Genomic DNA, 14,309 nt, shown 5'->3' on the forward strand with positions numbered 1-14,309 from the left:
CCATGTGTGAAAACTGGTGCTCATAGGAAAACCATAGAGAAATTCCTGAGTCACAAGCTAGAATCAGAAGAAATAGCAGGGTGGTATTGGTAGTGTTATTTCTTTAGGAAGAAAAGAGAATTCAATTTATCCTCTTGAAATTAGTTACTAGCTTTAATTATTATAAAGCTTAGGGAACAAAATCGCATAAGATGGCAATTTACTATTGAAATCCAGATTTAAAAGGATAATTTAGACATGTGGATCTAAAGATGGCTATAGTCAGCTGTATCAATCACTGCCAGAAGATTTTTCTAAATAGTTTACTTCTCCTCATAAGATGTGACTAATTTCGATTCTGTTTATCTCTCAAATCCAGGCTGTGGAATTAGAGCTTTGCAATTGTGAAATAGAACTAACAATGCTTTCAAAAAGGTTGCAAAATCACAGCCTTCCTGTCAGACCAGCAAGCTTCTTTAAAATGGGGAAGCCATAAAAATAATAGAAATCTTTAAAATGTATCAGAAAGTCAAAAACAAAGCTCTTCAAACTTACCTCATAATAACTCCGAACTGCGTTGCAAAATGCTTCATCAGCTACAATTTGAGTTTCCCCATTGAGGAAGGCCTGGAATCGTTCTTTCAGTAACTGCAATTGTTGTTTGTTAAGCTACAAGAAAAAGAGAAAATAAGCAGATAAATTGGCCAGTACATGAAAAAATAATGACTATTAAAAATTATATTTGCTGTATGTACATTAGATTTCACACCTAAATTAACTTTATAGTAAAGAAAAGTAAAAGCTAAAATATCCTACTACTTGTACTAATGGTTAGACTTTATTTGAGATGGAGTCAAGCTCTGTCATCCAGGCTGGAGTGCAGTTGTGAAATCTTGGCTCACTGCAGCCCCCACCTCCTGGGTTCAAGCAATTCTCCTGCCTCAGCCTCCTGAGTAGCTGGGATTATGATGCCCGCCATCATGCCTTGCTAATTTTTGTATTTTTAGTAGAGATGTTGGCCAGACTGGTCTCAAACTCCTAACCTCAAATGATCCACCTGCCTTGGCCTCCCAATGTGCTGGGATTACAGGCAAGAGCCACTGTACCAAGACACTAATGGTTAGACTTTAAAACATTTCCAAGTCATTTCATGTACTCCGTAATCTTGATGTGGAAGTGGAATCCAAATTTCTACCCCAAATTTCCAGAATTCTCACAATTGCCATCCCAGTTTCTTTATAGAGACAGAGAAAATCTAAAATTTGGATAAGAAAGTAACTAGTAGTTAATATTAATAATATTATACAAAATTTCCAGCTGTTCTAAATAGAGAAAGTAGAGAAGAGCTTAGAGATGAGGGAGGGATGCCTTGGACAAGAGGTAATAGGTAGAAAGACTAAAAAGACAGAATGGACCCTAAGAAAGATCCCTCTGGAAAGAACAACCATTGCATGCGAAAATGTGGATTTCGTGAACAAACATACATCAACAACTGAGTTTAGATAAATAAGGAGAAGACAAAGAAGACAAAGCCAAAAGAGAACAGAGAGGCAGCAGGTAGGCAGTGAAAGCGTCTTTGAGCACATAGGAGAAAATGCTCTGAACTGGGGAAGTTTACAACCAGGGGTCCTTACCCTGGGTGTAGCTTCCATAATTATTACAGAGGGTGAATTAGACATGAAATGTGACTATCAGTCATGTCCTCTAATCATCAACTACAAGCAGGGTGAGCTACTTAATTTGTAGGGCCCAGTGCAAAATAAAAATAAGGAGCTTTTTAGTAAAAATACTATTAAGAATTTCAAGAGAGCAGGAACAGAGAACACTAAGCCGAATGCAGAGAGCCCTTCTAGGCACCAAGCCCTGCACACACAGGGGCATGTACTTCACTAGAAATAAAGCATCTTAGATCTCAGGTAACGCAGAACCTTTTTTTTTATGCTTAGCTGGAGAGAAAACAACATAGTCTTGGAGATAAAACAACAAATTCCAAAATATATACGAAACAACAAAGAAATAATCCTTCCATTTCATTAGATCCTGATCAGACTTTATTAACAAACTCATTCCAGTTCTAGAACCTACAGAGGGATGCGAAGCATCTGGAAACATGCTGAGGATAAAATGATTAAAGGATTAGGTAGACTAAACTGGTATGACGTGGCTTCAAAAAGAAGGCTGATGTGAAGTAAGTATAAATCTGTTCAAAAGGCTTATTAAACTGCGATTCAAATATAAGAAAGACAAGCTCTTTCAAAAAATCGGTTTTATTTAGGACTCAAACAAGACAGTTTGTAAAGAAACTGTAACTGGGAGTAACAGAATTAAAAAAAAAAAAATTAAAAAGTGTCCTATTGTACCCAGGGGAAAAATAACCTTTTGCCCTGCGCAGTGAAGAAAGAAGACCATTCCATTTCTTTACTAAGTTATCTCCTTCATTTTAGAGGAAGCTTAACCAAGCTAAGGTGCAGGAACATCATCATTATATTACAATATCCATTTCTATAATGTTAAGAAAATGAAAGCAGGGACCTTTTATATGTGTGTGTACTAGCAACGCAAATTAAGTTCATGACTTTAGCTCTCTAAGCATGATTCACAAAAGGGACCAAATGGAAATGGGACAGCAACTGCTAAGAGTGAGGCAGCTGAGAGCACTATAGTTACTAAGCTCTGGAAATGCCAAGAAGAGCTTCTCCTTGCAAGTCAAGTGAAATAATGGCAATGGAAATGTATGCAAAGAATGACAATGAACTGAAGAAGACCTTACTGATCACTTGTGCCAACTCCTTTGCTTGATAATTAAAATACATACTCTTTTTTTTTTTAATTAATTTATTATTATAATACTTTAAGTTGTAGGGTACATGTGCATAACGTGCAGGTTTGTTACATATGTATACTTGTGCCATGTTGGTGTGCTGCACCCATCAACTCGTCATTTACATCAGGTATAATGTAATCCCTCCCCCCTCCCCCCTCCCCATGATAGGCCCCGGTGTGTGATGTTCCCCTTCCTGAGTCCAAGTGATCTCATTGTTCAGTTCCCACCTATGAGTGAGAAGATGTGGTGTTTGGTTTTCTGTTCTTGTGATAGTTTGCTAAGAATGATGGTTTCCAGCTGCATCCATGTCCCTACAAAGGACACAAACTCATCCTTTTTGATGGCTGCATAGTATTCCATGGTGTATATGTGCCACATTTTCTTAATCCAATCTGTCACTGATGGACATTTGGGTTGATTCCAAGTCTTTGCTATTGTGAATAGTGCTGCAATAAACATACGCGTGCATGTGTCTTTATAGCAGCATAATTTATAATCCTTTGGGTATATACCCAGTAATGGGATGGCTGGGTCATATGGTACATCTAGTTCTAGATCCTTGAGGAATCGCCATACTGTTTTCCATAATGGTTGAACTAGTTTACAATCCCACCAACAGTGTAAAAGTGTTCCTATTTCTCCATATCCTCTCCAGCACCTGTTGTTTCCTGACTTTTTAATGATCGCCATTCTAACTGGTGTGAGATGGTATCTCATTGTGGTTTTGATTTGCATTTCTCTGATGGTGAGTGATGATGAGCATTTTTTCATGTGTCTGTTGGCTGTATGAATGTCTTCTTTTGAGAAATGTCTGTTCATATCCTTTGCCCACTTTTTGATGGGTTTGTTTGTTTTTTTCTTGTAAATTTGTTTGAGTTCTTTGTAGATTCTGGATATTAGCCCTTTGTCAGATGAGTAGATTGCAAAAATTTTCTCCCATTCTGTAGGTTGCCTGTTCACTCTGATGGTAGTTTCTTTTGCTGTGCAGAAGCTCTTTAGTTTAATGAGATCCCATTTGTCAATTTTGGCTTTTGCTGCCGTTGCTTTTGGTGTTTTAGACATGAAGTCTTTGCCCATGCCTATGTCCTGAATGGTACTACCTAGGTTTTCCTCTAGGATTTTTATGGTATTAGGTCTTACATTTAAGTCTCTAATCCATCTTGAATTAATTTTTGTATAAGGAGTAAGGAAAGGATCCAGTTTCAGCTTTGTACTTATGGCTAGCCAATTTTCCCAGCACCATTTATTAAATAGGGAATCCTTTCCCCATTTCTTGTTTCTCTCAGGTTTGTCAAAGATCAGATGGCTGTAGATGTGTGGTATTATTTCTGAGGACTCTGTTCTGTTCCATTGGTCTATATCTCTGTTTTGGTACCAGTACCATGCTGTTTTGGTTACTGTAGCCTTGTAGTAGAGTTTGTAGTCAGGTAGCGTGATGCCTCCAGCTTTGTTCTTTTGACTTAGGATTGTCTTGGAGATGCGGGCTCTTTTTTGGTTCCATATGAACTTTAAAGCAGTTTTTTCCAATTCTGTGAAGAAACTCATTGGTAGCTTGATGGGGATGGCATTGAATCTATAAATTACCTTGGGCAGTATGGCCATTTTCACGATATTGATTCTTCCTATCCATGAGCATGGTATGTTCTTCCATTTGTTTGTGTCCTCTTTGATTTCACTGAGCAGTGGTTTGTAGTTCTCCTTGAAGAGGTCCTTTACATCCCTTGGAAGTTGGATTCCTAGGTATTTTATTCTCTTTGAAGCAATTATGAATGGAAGTTCATTGATGATTTGGCTCTCTGTTTGTCTGTTACTGGTGTATAAGAATGCTTGTGATTTTTGCACATTAATTTTGTATCCTGAGACTTTGCTGAAGTTGCTTATCAGCGTAAGGAGATTTTGGGCTGAGACAATGGGGTTTTCTAAATATACAATCATGTCATCTGCAAACAGGGACAATTTGACTTCTTCTTTTCCTAACTGAATACCCTTGATTTCTTTCTCTTGCCTAATTGCCCTAGCCAGAACTTCCAACACTATATTGAATAGGAGTGGTGAGAGAGGGCATCCCTGTCTTGTGCCAGTTTTCAAAGGGAATTTTTCCAGTTTTTGCCCATTCAGTATGATACTGGCTGTGGGTTTGTCATAAATAGCTCTTATTATTTTGAGGTACGTTCCATCAATACCAAATTTATTGAGCGTTTTTAGCATGAAGGGCTGTTGAATTTTGTCAAAAGCCTTTTCTGCATCTATTGAGATAATCATGTGGTTCTAGAGTTGTTTGCGTCTGCAGAGGCTTCTGCTGTGTTTGTTATTGTTTACTGTGTCCTGTCCCCAGAGGTGGAGTCTACAGAGACAGGCAGGTTTCCTTGAGCTGCTGTGAGCTCCACCCAGTTCGAGCTTCCCAGCAGCTTTGTTTACCTACTTAAGCCTCAGCAATGGCGGGCGCCCCTCCCCCAGCCTCGCTGCTGCCTTGCCGGTAGATCACAGACTGCTGTGCTAGCAATGAGGGAGGCTCCGTGGGTGTGGGACCCTCCCGGCCAGGTGTGGGATATGATCTCCTGGTGTGCCTGTTTGCTTAAAGCACAGTATTGGGGTGGGAGTTACCCGATTTTCCAGGTGTTGTGTGTCTCAGTTCCCCTGGCTAGGAAAAGGGATTCCCTTCCCCCTTGCGCTTCCCAGGTGAGGCAATGCCTCGCCCTGCTTCAGCTCTCGCTGGTCGGGCTGCAGCAGCTGACCAGCACCAATTGTCTGGCACTCCCCAGTGAGATGAACCCAGTACCTCAGTTGAAAATGCAGAAATCACCGGTCTTCTGTGTCGCTCGCGCTGGGAGTTGGAGACTGGAGCTGTTCCTATTCGGCCATCTTGCTCCGCCCCCAATAAAATACATACTCTTAAAAAACTAGAACCTGTGTATTTTTTCATTTAATTTTATTTTATCAAAGACTTTTTTTTTCTTTAAAAATTCTTCTAAACTACCATATTTGCAATTTCTACATCATTAGTAATTAAGTTCCACTATTATAACAATAAGTTACTCTTTGGTAATTACGGTGTAGAAAATTCATGGATATGAATCAAGGAAAGGAGGTTTGAGCAAATCATCTTCTTGGAAGCTCCAACAAAGTTGATACAGTTCACAAAATATGCCAGAGGCCCCTGGCTAAATGTCAGGCTTCAACATTTTTATGAATAGAAGATACTGCAGTTACATTTAAGACATAAAATGGATCAAATATGACAATTACATACAGAAAGCAAATAAATGGATACTTTATTAGCATAAAGAGGAAGTCTACATTTTCACATAGGCAAGATTGGGGCAGGAAAAGAAAACTAAACTTAAAATCTAGCACTGAGGATAGCTGTCAGAAAGCAGAGTTTCCTAAAAGCTATTTGCATTATCAAGATAAACCATACTGTATACCAAGAGATAGACCAGTGGAACAGATCGAAGAAACATACTGAAACACAATCAGAAATGTACTATAAAACACCTATATAGCAACTCAAATCTGTAGTAGTTGATGGTCTACTCAATGAATGGTGTTAAAATAATATAAAAGATTTTCCACCTCATGTCATCAGGGAAATGCAAATTAAAATAATGAGATTTACTACAAACCCATTAGAATGAACAAAATCCAGAACACAGAAAACACTTGATGCTGGCAAGGATATAGACCACAGGAACTCTCATTCTTTACTACTGGAAAAGCAAAATGGTATAGCTACTTTGCAAAACTGGTTGATGGTTTCTTACAAACTAATACGCTTCTATCATATGATCCAGTAATCACAGTCCTTGGTACTTACCCAAAGGAGTTGGAAATTTATGTCCACACAAATACCTGTACACAAATGTTTAAAGTAGCTTTTTTCATAATTGCCAAAACTTCAGTAGATGAATGGATAAACTCGGGTACATCCAAACAATGGAATATTATTTAGCAAGTAATGAAATAAGCTATCAAGCCATGAAAAGACATGAAGGAACCTTAAATGCATACTTCTATGTAAAAGCAGCCAATGTAAAAAGGCTGCATACTGTACGACTCCAACTAATGACATTCTGGACAAGGCAAAACTATGGAGACAGTAAAAAGATCAGTTGTTGGTAACAGTGTAGGCTATGCATGTGTGGGGGCAGGATATATATGAGAAATTTCTGTACCATCCACTCAAGCTCAATTTTGTTGTGAAGCTAAAACTTCTTTAAAAAATTCTATTAAAAATATTGAAATGTCATAAATTTATTTGCATTAAAAATAAACTTTACAAGGCAAAAAATACCATAAGCAAAATAGGAAAAGATTAACTAGAAAAAAAAAATACTTGCAACTCATTACCCAAAGAGTTCATTTCTAAGCATATACAGAGTTCCGATAAGAACATCACAAATAAACCAACAGAAAAATGGACAAAATTGATATGTTCAGATAAAAAAGTCTTAATCCATGAAAACAAGCCTATATTTACAAAAAGAGTACAAACTAAAACTGTATGAGAAACCATTTTAAAAGTACATGTAGTTGGAATCACCAATTCCACTTTGGGATTGGATCAATACTACAGATAAACCTGCACATGTGCAAAATAACATGTGTACAAGGTTATTTACCACATAATTCTTAATAGCAAAAACATGGAAAATAACCTAAATATGCAAATATAGGAGACTAAATTATGCCATATCTAAACAGTGGTATACTAGTCATTGCATTGAAAGAATGTAAATGTTCTCTATGTACTGATTTTAAATATTTTAAAAATATCTTGAGGCAGAAAGCAAGTTATAGAATAGCAGTTAAAATAAGTCACCACTCACATAGCAAATGGGCAAATAACATGGATGTGAATTTGCTTCCATATACAGACAGGAACTAGGGAAGAAGGATGGCTGTGGGAACTGGACAGACAGAAAATAAAGGTGAAAGAGATTTTTCAACATGTAGCACTTTATTCATTTTGAATTTTCAAGTGAAATAACCCTTTATAAATTCTAATTAATTTAGATTTAAAATAAGCTGTAACAGCAGCTTTGTACATCTTGAAACTCAAAACAGTTATGAAGCACTGTGAACAGCTTAAATCCTATCCTACATGGAGACTGGAGAACACACCAATTTTTAAAATTCTCCTTTCAGGTAAAAATTTCACTTTGACTTTGTGTCTATTTTTTTAAATATTACAGTCTTGAGAGTTTCAAAAAAGCTCAGACCAAGATCATCAGAAAATAACCACAGTAATTATCCTATTCAACATTCTAATCAATGCATTAATCTGTACAATATCTACAAAAGTAGACTTTCAGATTCCAATTGGGCCTATTAATATACACACACATACATACATCCTTTTATTACCTCAGTGAATCCTATTCTAATTTGGGACAATTATAAAAATTGAAATCAGTGTCCCTATGGCTTCCACACAACTCTATACTATACACTATCTAAGATAAAACAGACTAAGTGTTACTTTCATTCTTTAATATAGTATTTCAAGACTTTGGGGACAAAAAATGATTTATGAGTTTTCTCTTTTCTGGAATAAATTTTGCCAGTTTGCTCCAATATCCTGGGTGCTCTCCTAAGGATACATTCCAATTTGCCATAAAAATCACCATGTTAAATAAAACTAAGTATGAAGGATACTTGGATGCAATGGATCATAAGTTCTGAGTTTACAGATGTGCAGAGTTGCTATTATAGCTTTTTAAAAAATCTAAACAAGCTGGGTGCAGTGGCGTATGCCTGTAATCCCAGCACTTTGGGAGGCCAAGGCAGGCAGATCACCTGAGGTCAAGAGTTCAAGACCAGTGTGGCCAACATGGTGAAACCCCATCTCTACTGAAAAAAAAAAAAATTAGCTGGGTGTGGTGGCGTGTGCCTGTAGTCCCAGATACTTGGGAGGCTGAGGCAGAAGAATCACTTGAACCCGAGAGGTGGAGGTTGCAGTGAGCTAAGATCATGCCACTGCACTCCAGCCTGGGTGACAGAGGGAGACTCCATCTAAAAAAAAAAAACCAAACTAATTAAAATATATAATAATAATGTCCTTTGATATAAAAATTCAAAAGGAAAACACTTGGAAAACTGTAAGATTAAGCAAATGAAACTCACTACAATAGTAATGTCCCTTTTAAAATGTACTAGATACACTGATCACCATTCTCTGAGGATAGTGTGGCCAACAGAGACACAAGTGGGAGGGCCACTTCCCACATTCTAAGCATTCTATGTCTATTAATTCAAACTAAAAACCAATTAACTCTTCTTGGCAGTCACATCAACTGACTCACATTGTGCTTATAATCAACAAAAACTTCTAAAACATTCTTACATGTGCCTCAGTAAACCATGTTTCATCTTGCTAGATGTATTTGGGACACTGTTCTAGTGAAGAATTTTTTTCAGAATTCTGATTCCTTCACCCGATGACTACAGAGCTCTCTTAGCTTTGTTATAATCACTAACATAATAATATATTCTCCATAGTCTCCTCCAGGTCATTTCAAAAATATTCACCAGTTCAGGATTAAGGAAAGAATACTGAATCCTGCCATTATATATATTCCTTCAGTTTAGCATAATCTATCAATGAATATTATTTGGGGCAGTTGATTTATTATTATTTAGCACGTTTTAATTTTAAATAATATTATTTAGCATATGTTTAATTAAAACATAGCATATGTTTTAATGTTAATTTAAAATTAACATAACATGTTAATTTTAATGTTTAATTTTGACTACTATATTTATCAATGAATAAAATATTTTTAAATATGAAGGAAAATTTGACCAGCAGAAATTATCTATCAGGAATTTATAAGGCGCATTCTATATAAAACTAAATTGCAGAAACTTAGCTAAAACATAAATATCATTTCAAACATCTAAATACAACCAACAGATTAGCCTTGTAAAAAGAAAAAAAACTAAATTTCATAAATCTGACCTGGCTGTGATACTTCATCCACAAGAAAAATAACTGCCACCAGAAAAACACTTAGATTCTAGGGTTCAGAGGTGTCTCATGTTTCTTAGGTATTTTTTCATATTCAAATTAGATTTCATCCTTTTCATTCTAAATCATGGATCAACTAAAGACTTAAGCCAGGATTTATATTACAGCAGGAGACCAGCCAATATGCAACCCAGGAACCTAGCAACCATAGCTGTATGGAGCCTGTCCTGACCTGCAGAACCCATCAGGAGTCTCAGTGGAAGCTCAGGAACCCATCAGTGGAAGCTGTGTGACATCCTAGCAAGTAAAAGTAGTCACAGATTCCACAGCAAAGTGGCAGAAAACTTGTGGGTCCCTCCAGGATTGGGGCGTGGGTGTGCATTTACCTCATGTCAAAGAGTAGTAAAATGAGAAAGGTTTTTCAAACAGGTAAAAGGCTTTAGTCTAGGCATGGATGTTTCTTAAAATGCACAAAGGCATAGCTTTCAGGTTTGTCAATTAAAGAAAGATATTAACAGGAAAACGCTAAAGGATCAGTACTATTTTCTTCTTCCCTTCCTATCAACACTGTCAAAAACAGCTACATCAAACCACTGAAGCAAAATCATCAGTGCCTTCCATGTTTTTGAAATAACAATGCATCCCAAGCTGTATATCAGAATAATAGGGGGCTCCAGCCACGTCTAATACATTATAAATCCTGTGGATGTGCTGATATTATCAGTGTCCTATTCAAAGAAACTTTCCTGTCCTCTTCCATAAGCACAGATATTTGGGACGGTGAATATGCCCATCTAACACTACAAATACCAGGTTCACCTGATAGGTATAGACATGGTCAAATGACCAAGTTAAGACCAACCAGATGTAAGCAAATGTATGCCTGACTTCCAGGAAACTACAACAGGTGGCTGAAGCAAACACATTTTGCTTCTTTCTCTTTTTTATTTTCCTGCTGAATGGAATTTGATGTGCTAGCTGAAGTGTCACCTTGATTAATGAAGATGGTGAGGCAGCAAGATAAAAAGTGCCTCACACCACAGAGTAGAGCAGGAATGCAACCCTAGACCACCTACCTCCCAACTTCCTTGACATGAGAGAGAAATAAAACCTCCATACATCCTGACCACTCTTATCAGGATTTACTGGTAAAATGCAGTTAACAGTAATATGGTATTAAGTCCTAACTAATAAAAAGTAATACAAAGTCAAATGAGGTACTGTACCTAACCAGAGGAAAAATACCATGGTACTATCGTGTGTTTTTTTTTTTTTGCAACTAAAGTTCATCTTAATTTATTCTAAAACATTTTTCCATGCTATTTCATGTGAAAAACTCCTTATCCAATGAACTTGCCCCAGCAAACAGTGAACACCTAAGTTGGCCGGATATAGATTGAAAACAGTTATTTTGGCAAATCGAATTCCACTGTCACACAGTGTTGACAGGACAATTTAAAAGCCCAAAATTTATAAACACCATATTAATATGTTTTATAATAAAATGTAAACTAAGTGCTAAGTACAGAACAGCAAAATCCCATTACATGGTGAACAAATGGACCCCAACCCAGTCTAGGCTCACTCAGCACTAAGTGAATGATGCCAATCCACATTCTCATTGACCTCCCAGTTCAATTCAAACCTCTGTAAAATTACATATCATTATGGCATTGTCGGTGTGGGGGTGGTGGTGGGGGTAGCGAGTGGCAGGGAACTGGTGAATGCTAAGCTCCAAATGTTAAATCCATGAATTATTCCATGAGTTTACTTGCCATGCTCTCCTGACCACATTCCATGTGGATCTCATTTTTCATGTTTTTTTTTACTTTATTGAACTATAACTGACAAGTAAAAACTGTAAATATTTAAGGTATACAAAGTATACAACATTTTGATATAAGTTACACTGTTAAATAATTCAAACTAAGCTAATTAACACACCTATCATCTTACAGTTACCTATTATGTCTTTGTGTGTGTGTGTGATAGGAGCAGTGAGAACATTTAAGGTCTACTCTTAGCAAATTTCAAGTATAAAATATATTATTAATTATGTCGCTATGCTATACACTAGATCCCCAGAACATTTTCATCCCGCATAATTGAAACTTTGCCCTCTTCTAACATGTCTCATTAATCTTCTTAAAATTCTCTGTATTTGTTACAAAGGATGAAACTAAGCTCAAAGAAGTTAAGGATCTTACTTAACCTCACATCTAGTAAGAGACAGGGATAGAATTTCAACCAGCACCTTGATCCCAAAGCCTATATTCTTTCCGATTACCATATTATTCCCTGATTCCCTCATAGCTACAGACTTCTTTCAATAAAAGGTGTTTATCCCCATGCAATGTGTTGTATACAGCTTGTATGCATTTATTTGCTTATTTTTTAAGTCTTTCTATTAGAACAAAAGCTGCTTTAAGATAAGAACTTGGTTTTAGCCTGCTGATTTCAGGCTAAAACCAACATTATAGATTAGGCCTAGCACATAGAATATCCTCATTTTTTTTAAAGAATGAATAAATGAAGTAACGGAAAGCAAATATCAGTCGGTTGCTATAAAGCTATTCCTTACTAGGATAGCCACATCCTCTATGCTCATGCTTGCTTGACCTCACAAAAAAAGTCAGTTTATCATGCAATAATAAAAATTCCAGATAATTTCAACCCACCACAATGGATCAGAAAAGTCTATCATAGATATCTTAACCTATTTTATTAATTAGTAAGCTTATATATTATTAATGGGGAAGAAGAAATAATAAGAGCTCTGAAGTCAGACTACTTCTGTTTTTATCCAAGATTCCGCCACAAGTTGTAGGGTCTTAAGCAGATCCCTTAACCTCAGTGCCTCAAGTTCTTCATCTACATAATAAGGACAGTAACAATAGACATGTAATAGGGTTGTTGCATTAAATGCTAGAATAAAAGTACTTAACACATATTAAATGCTTTATAATTGCTGTAATTTTAGAAATACATGGCCATTTTATTTCAGCAATTGCAGAAGCCACAAGCAAAAACAAATAATTAAGATGGATGCTGGTGAATAATTAACAATAGGTGGATTCACAGTTGTGCTGTCCAACACAGTGGTCACTAACCACATGCAGCTATTGAGCACTTGAAACGTGGCTAATTCAAGTTAACATACGTTCTTAGTTTGGAATACCAGATTTCAAACATTCAGAACCACAAAAAAAGAATAAAAGAATACCCCCAACCCCCACATTATAGATAAGAAAACAGACTAAGAGATTAAGGTACAGACCCAGTTAGGTCACAGAACTGGGAGCCTAACCTAGGTTTCCTGAACCCCAATCCACAGTTTTTACTCTATCACAGGGGTGTCCAATCTTTTGGCTTCCCTGGGCCACACTGGAAGAAGCAGATTGTCTTGGGCCACATGGAAAATACACTAACACTAACGATAGCTGATGAGCTAAATCACACACACACACACACACACACACACACACACCCCTCATGTTTTAAAGTTTACAAATTTGTGTTGGACCACAATGAAAGCTATCCTGGGCCACATGCCACCTGTGGGCCGGACAAGCTTGCTCTGTCACTACATTTCCCTCACCCACTGGTGTATTCTTATTTGAGTCTATGTCTTCATTCACCTGAGCCTTACAAACGATAATCAAGGTAAGTGCCGAGGAGTTATTCAACAGGACTCTCCCTGAACATGGTAATAAGTAGTTAAGAGAGAAAAACTGGCAAGTCTTGTTGGTCATTATCTTCCAAAATTCTGCTTTAGGACTCTCTTATTCATTAACAGCATCTGCCTCACTCACTTCTCTGAGAGTGAAAAGGACCATTATAATAGCCTCTAATGGTCCCCACTAACAATATAACCTCATCAAAAGCAAATGTAAACCAATTATCACAAATAGCAGCCTGAGTGATCTCTGTTGCAAGCAGCAACTGAGAGATGACTGTGGAGGTAGAGAGTTGAAGAGAAATAGAAACTTTAATGAGCCATTCTGAGAAGTTCTCATTGCAATCAAAAGTCATTCTCCCCAAAACCCAGCCACCCGTTAAGATCTGACAAAATCGAGGAGGTTTTGCAAACAAGTCTTCTCAGACATGTGCTATGGAAAAAAGCAGGGGAAGGAAGGAAGCTCAATACACGCTGTGACCCTTTACTGTCCTAACAAAATCAAAAACAGAGCCTGTCATAAGCCAGAGAAAATTTCTACCCAATGCTTTTCCACAAATAATTCCAGTGGACTATGTCAAGTTAAAATAATGAGGGGCTCATCCTTTAGAAACAGTATGATTCCCCCTTGACCACCCTTAATATATGACTAATGTAACAGCGAGTCATAATAGCTAACCTTTATTGACCATTTACAATGCACTCAGCACAATTCTAACCTCTTTACATATATTATTTTAATGTCACCTCCCTATAAGGTGGGTTCAATGTGTTTTCCAAATGAAGAAGCTAAGGCCTAGATAATTTAAGAAAGTTACCCAGTTCACAAAATTTGGGGCCAGAACCAGCTACATCTGACT

The 14,309-nt window shown here is 37.0% G+C and overlaps 1 protein-coding gene across 8 annotated transcripts in view; it reads right to left on the bottom strand.

The window, feature by feature from the left end:
• The window catches only part of CADPS2 (calcium dependent secretion activator 2), a 572,739-nt gene that overhangs the window by 416,279 nt on the left and 142,151 nt on the right, over positions 1 to 14,309 (bottom strand). For all 8 annotated transcript variants that reach the window (XM_028846226.2, XM_015134824.3, XM_077997218.1 and 5 more), the window contains exon 2: positions 535 to 648. In XM_028846226.2, coding sequence (XP_028702059.1) covers positions 535 to 648 — 114 coding nt within the window. The remainder of the gene's footprint in view (positions 1 to 534; positions 649 to 14,309) is intronic.

Source organism: Macaca mulatta, chromosome 3 (genome assembly GCF_049350105.2).
Source record: "Macaca mulatta isolate MMU2019108-1 chromosome 3, T2T-MMU8v2.0, whole genome shotgun sequence".
Lineage (NCBI taxonomy): Eukaryota > Metazoa > Chordata > Mammalia > Primates > Cercopithecidae > Macaca > Macaca mulatta.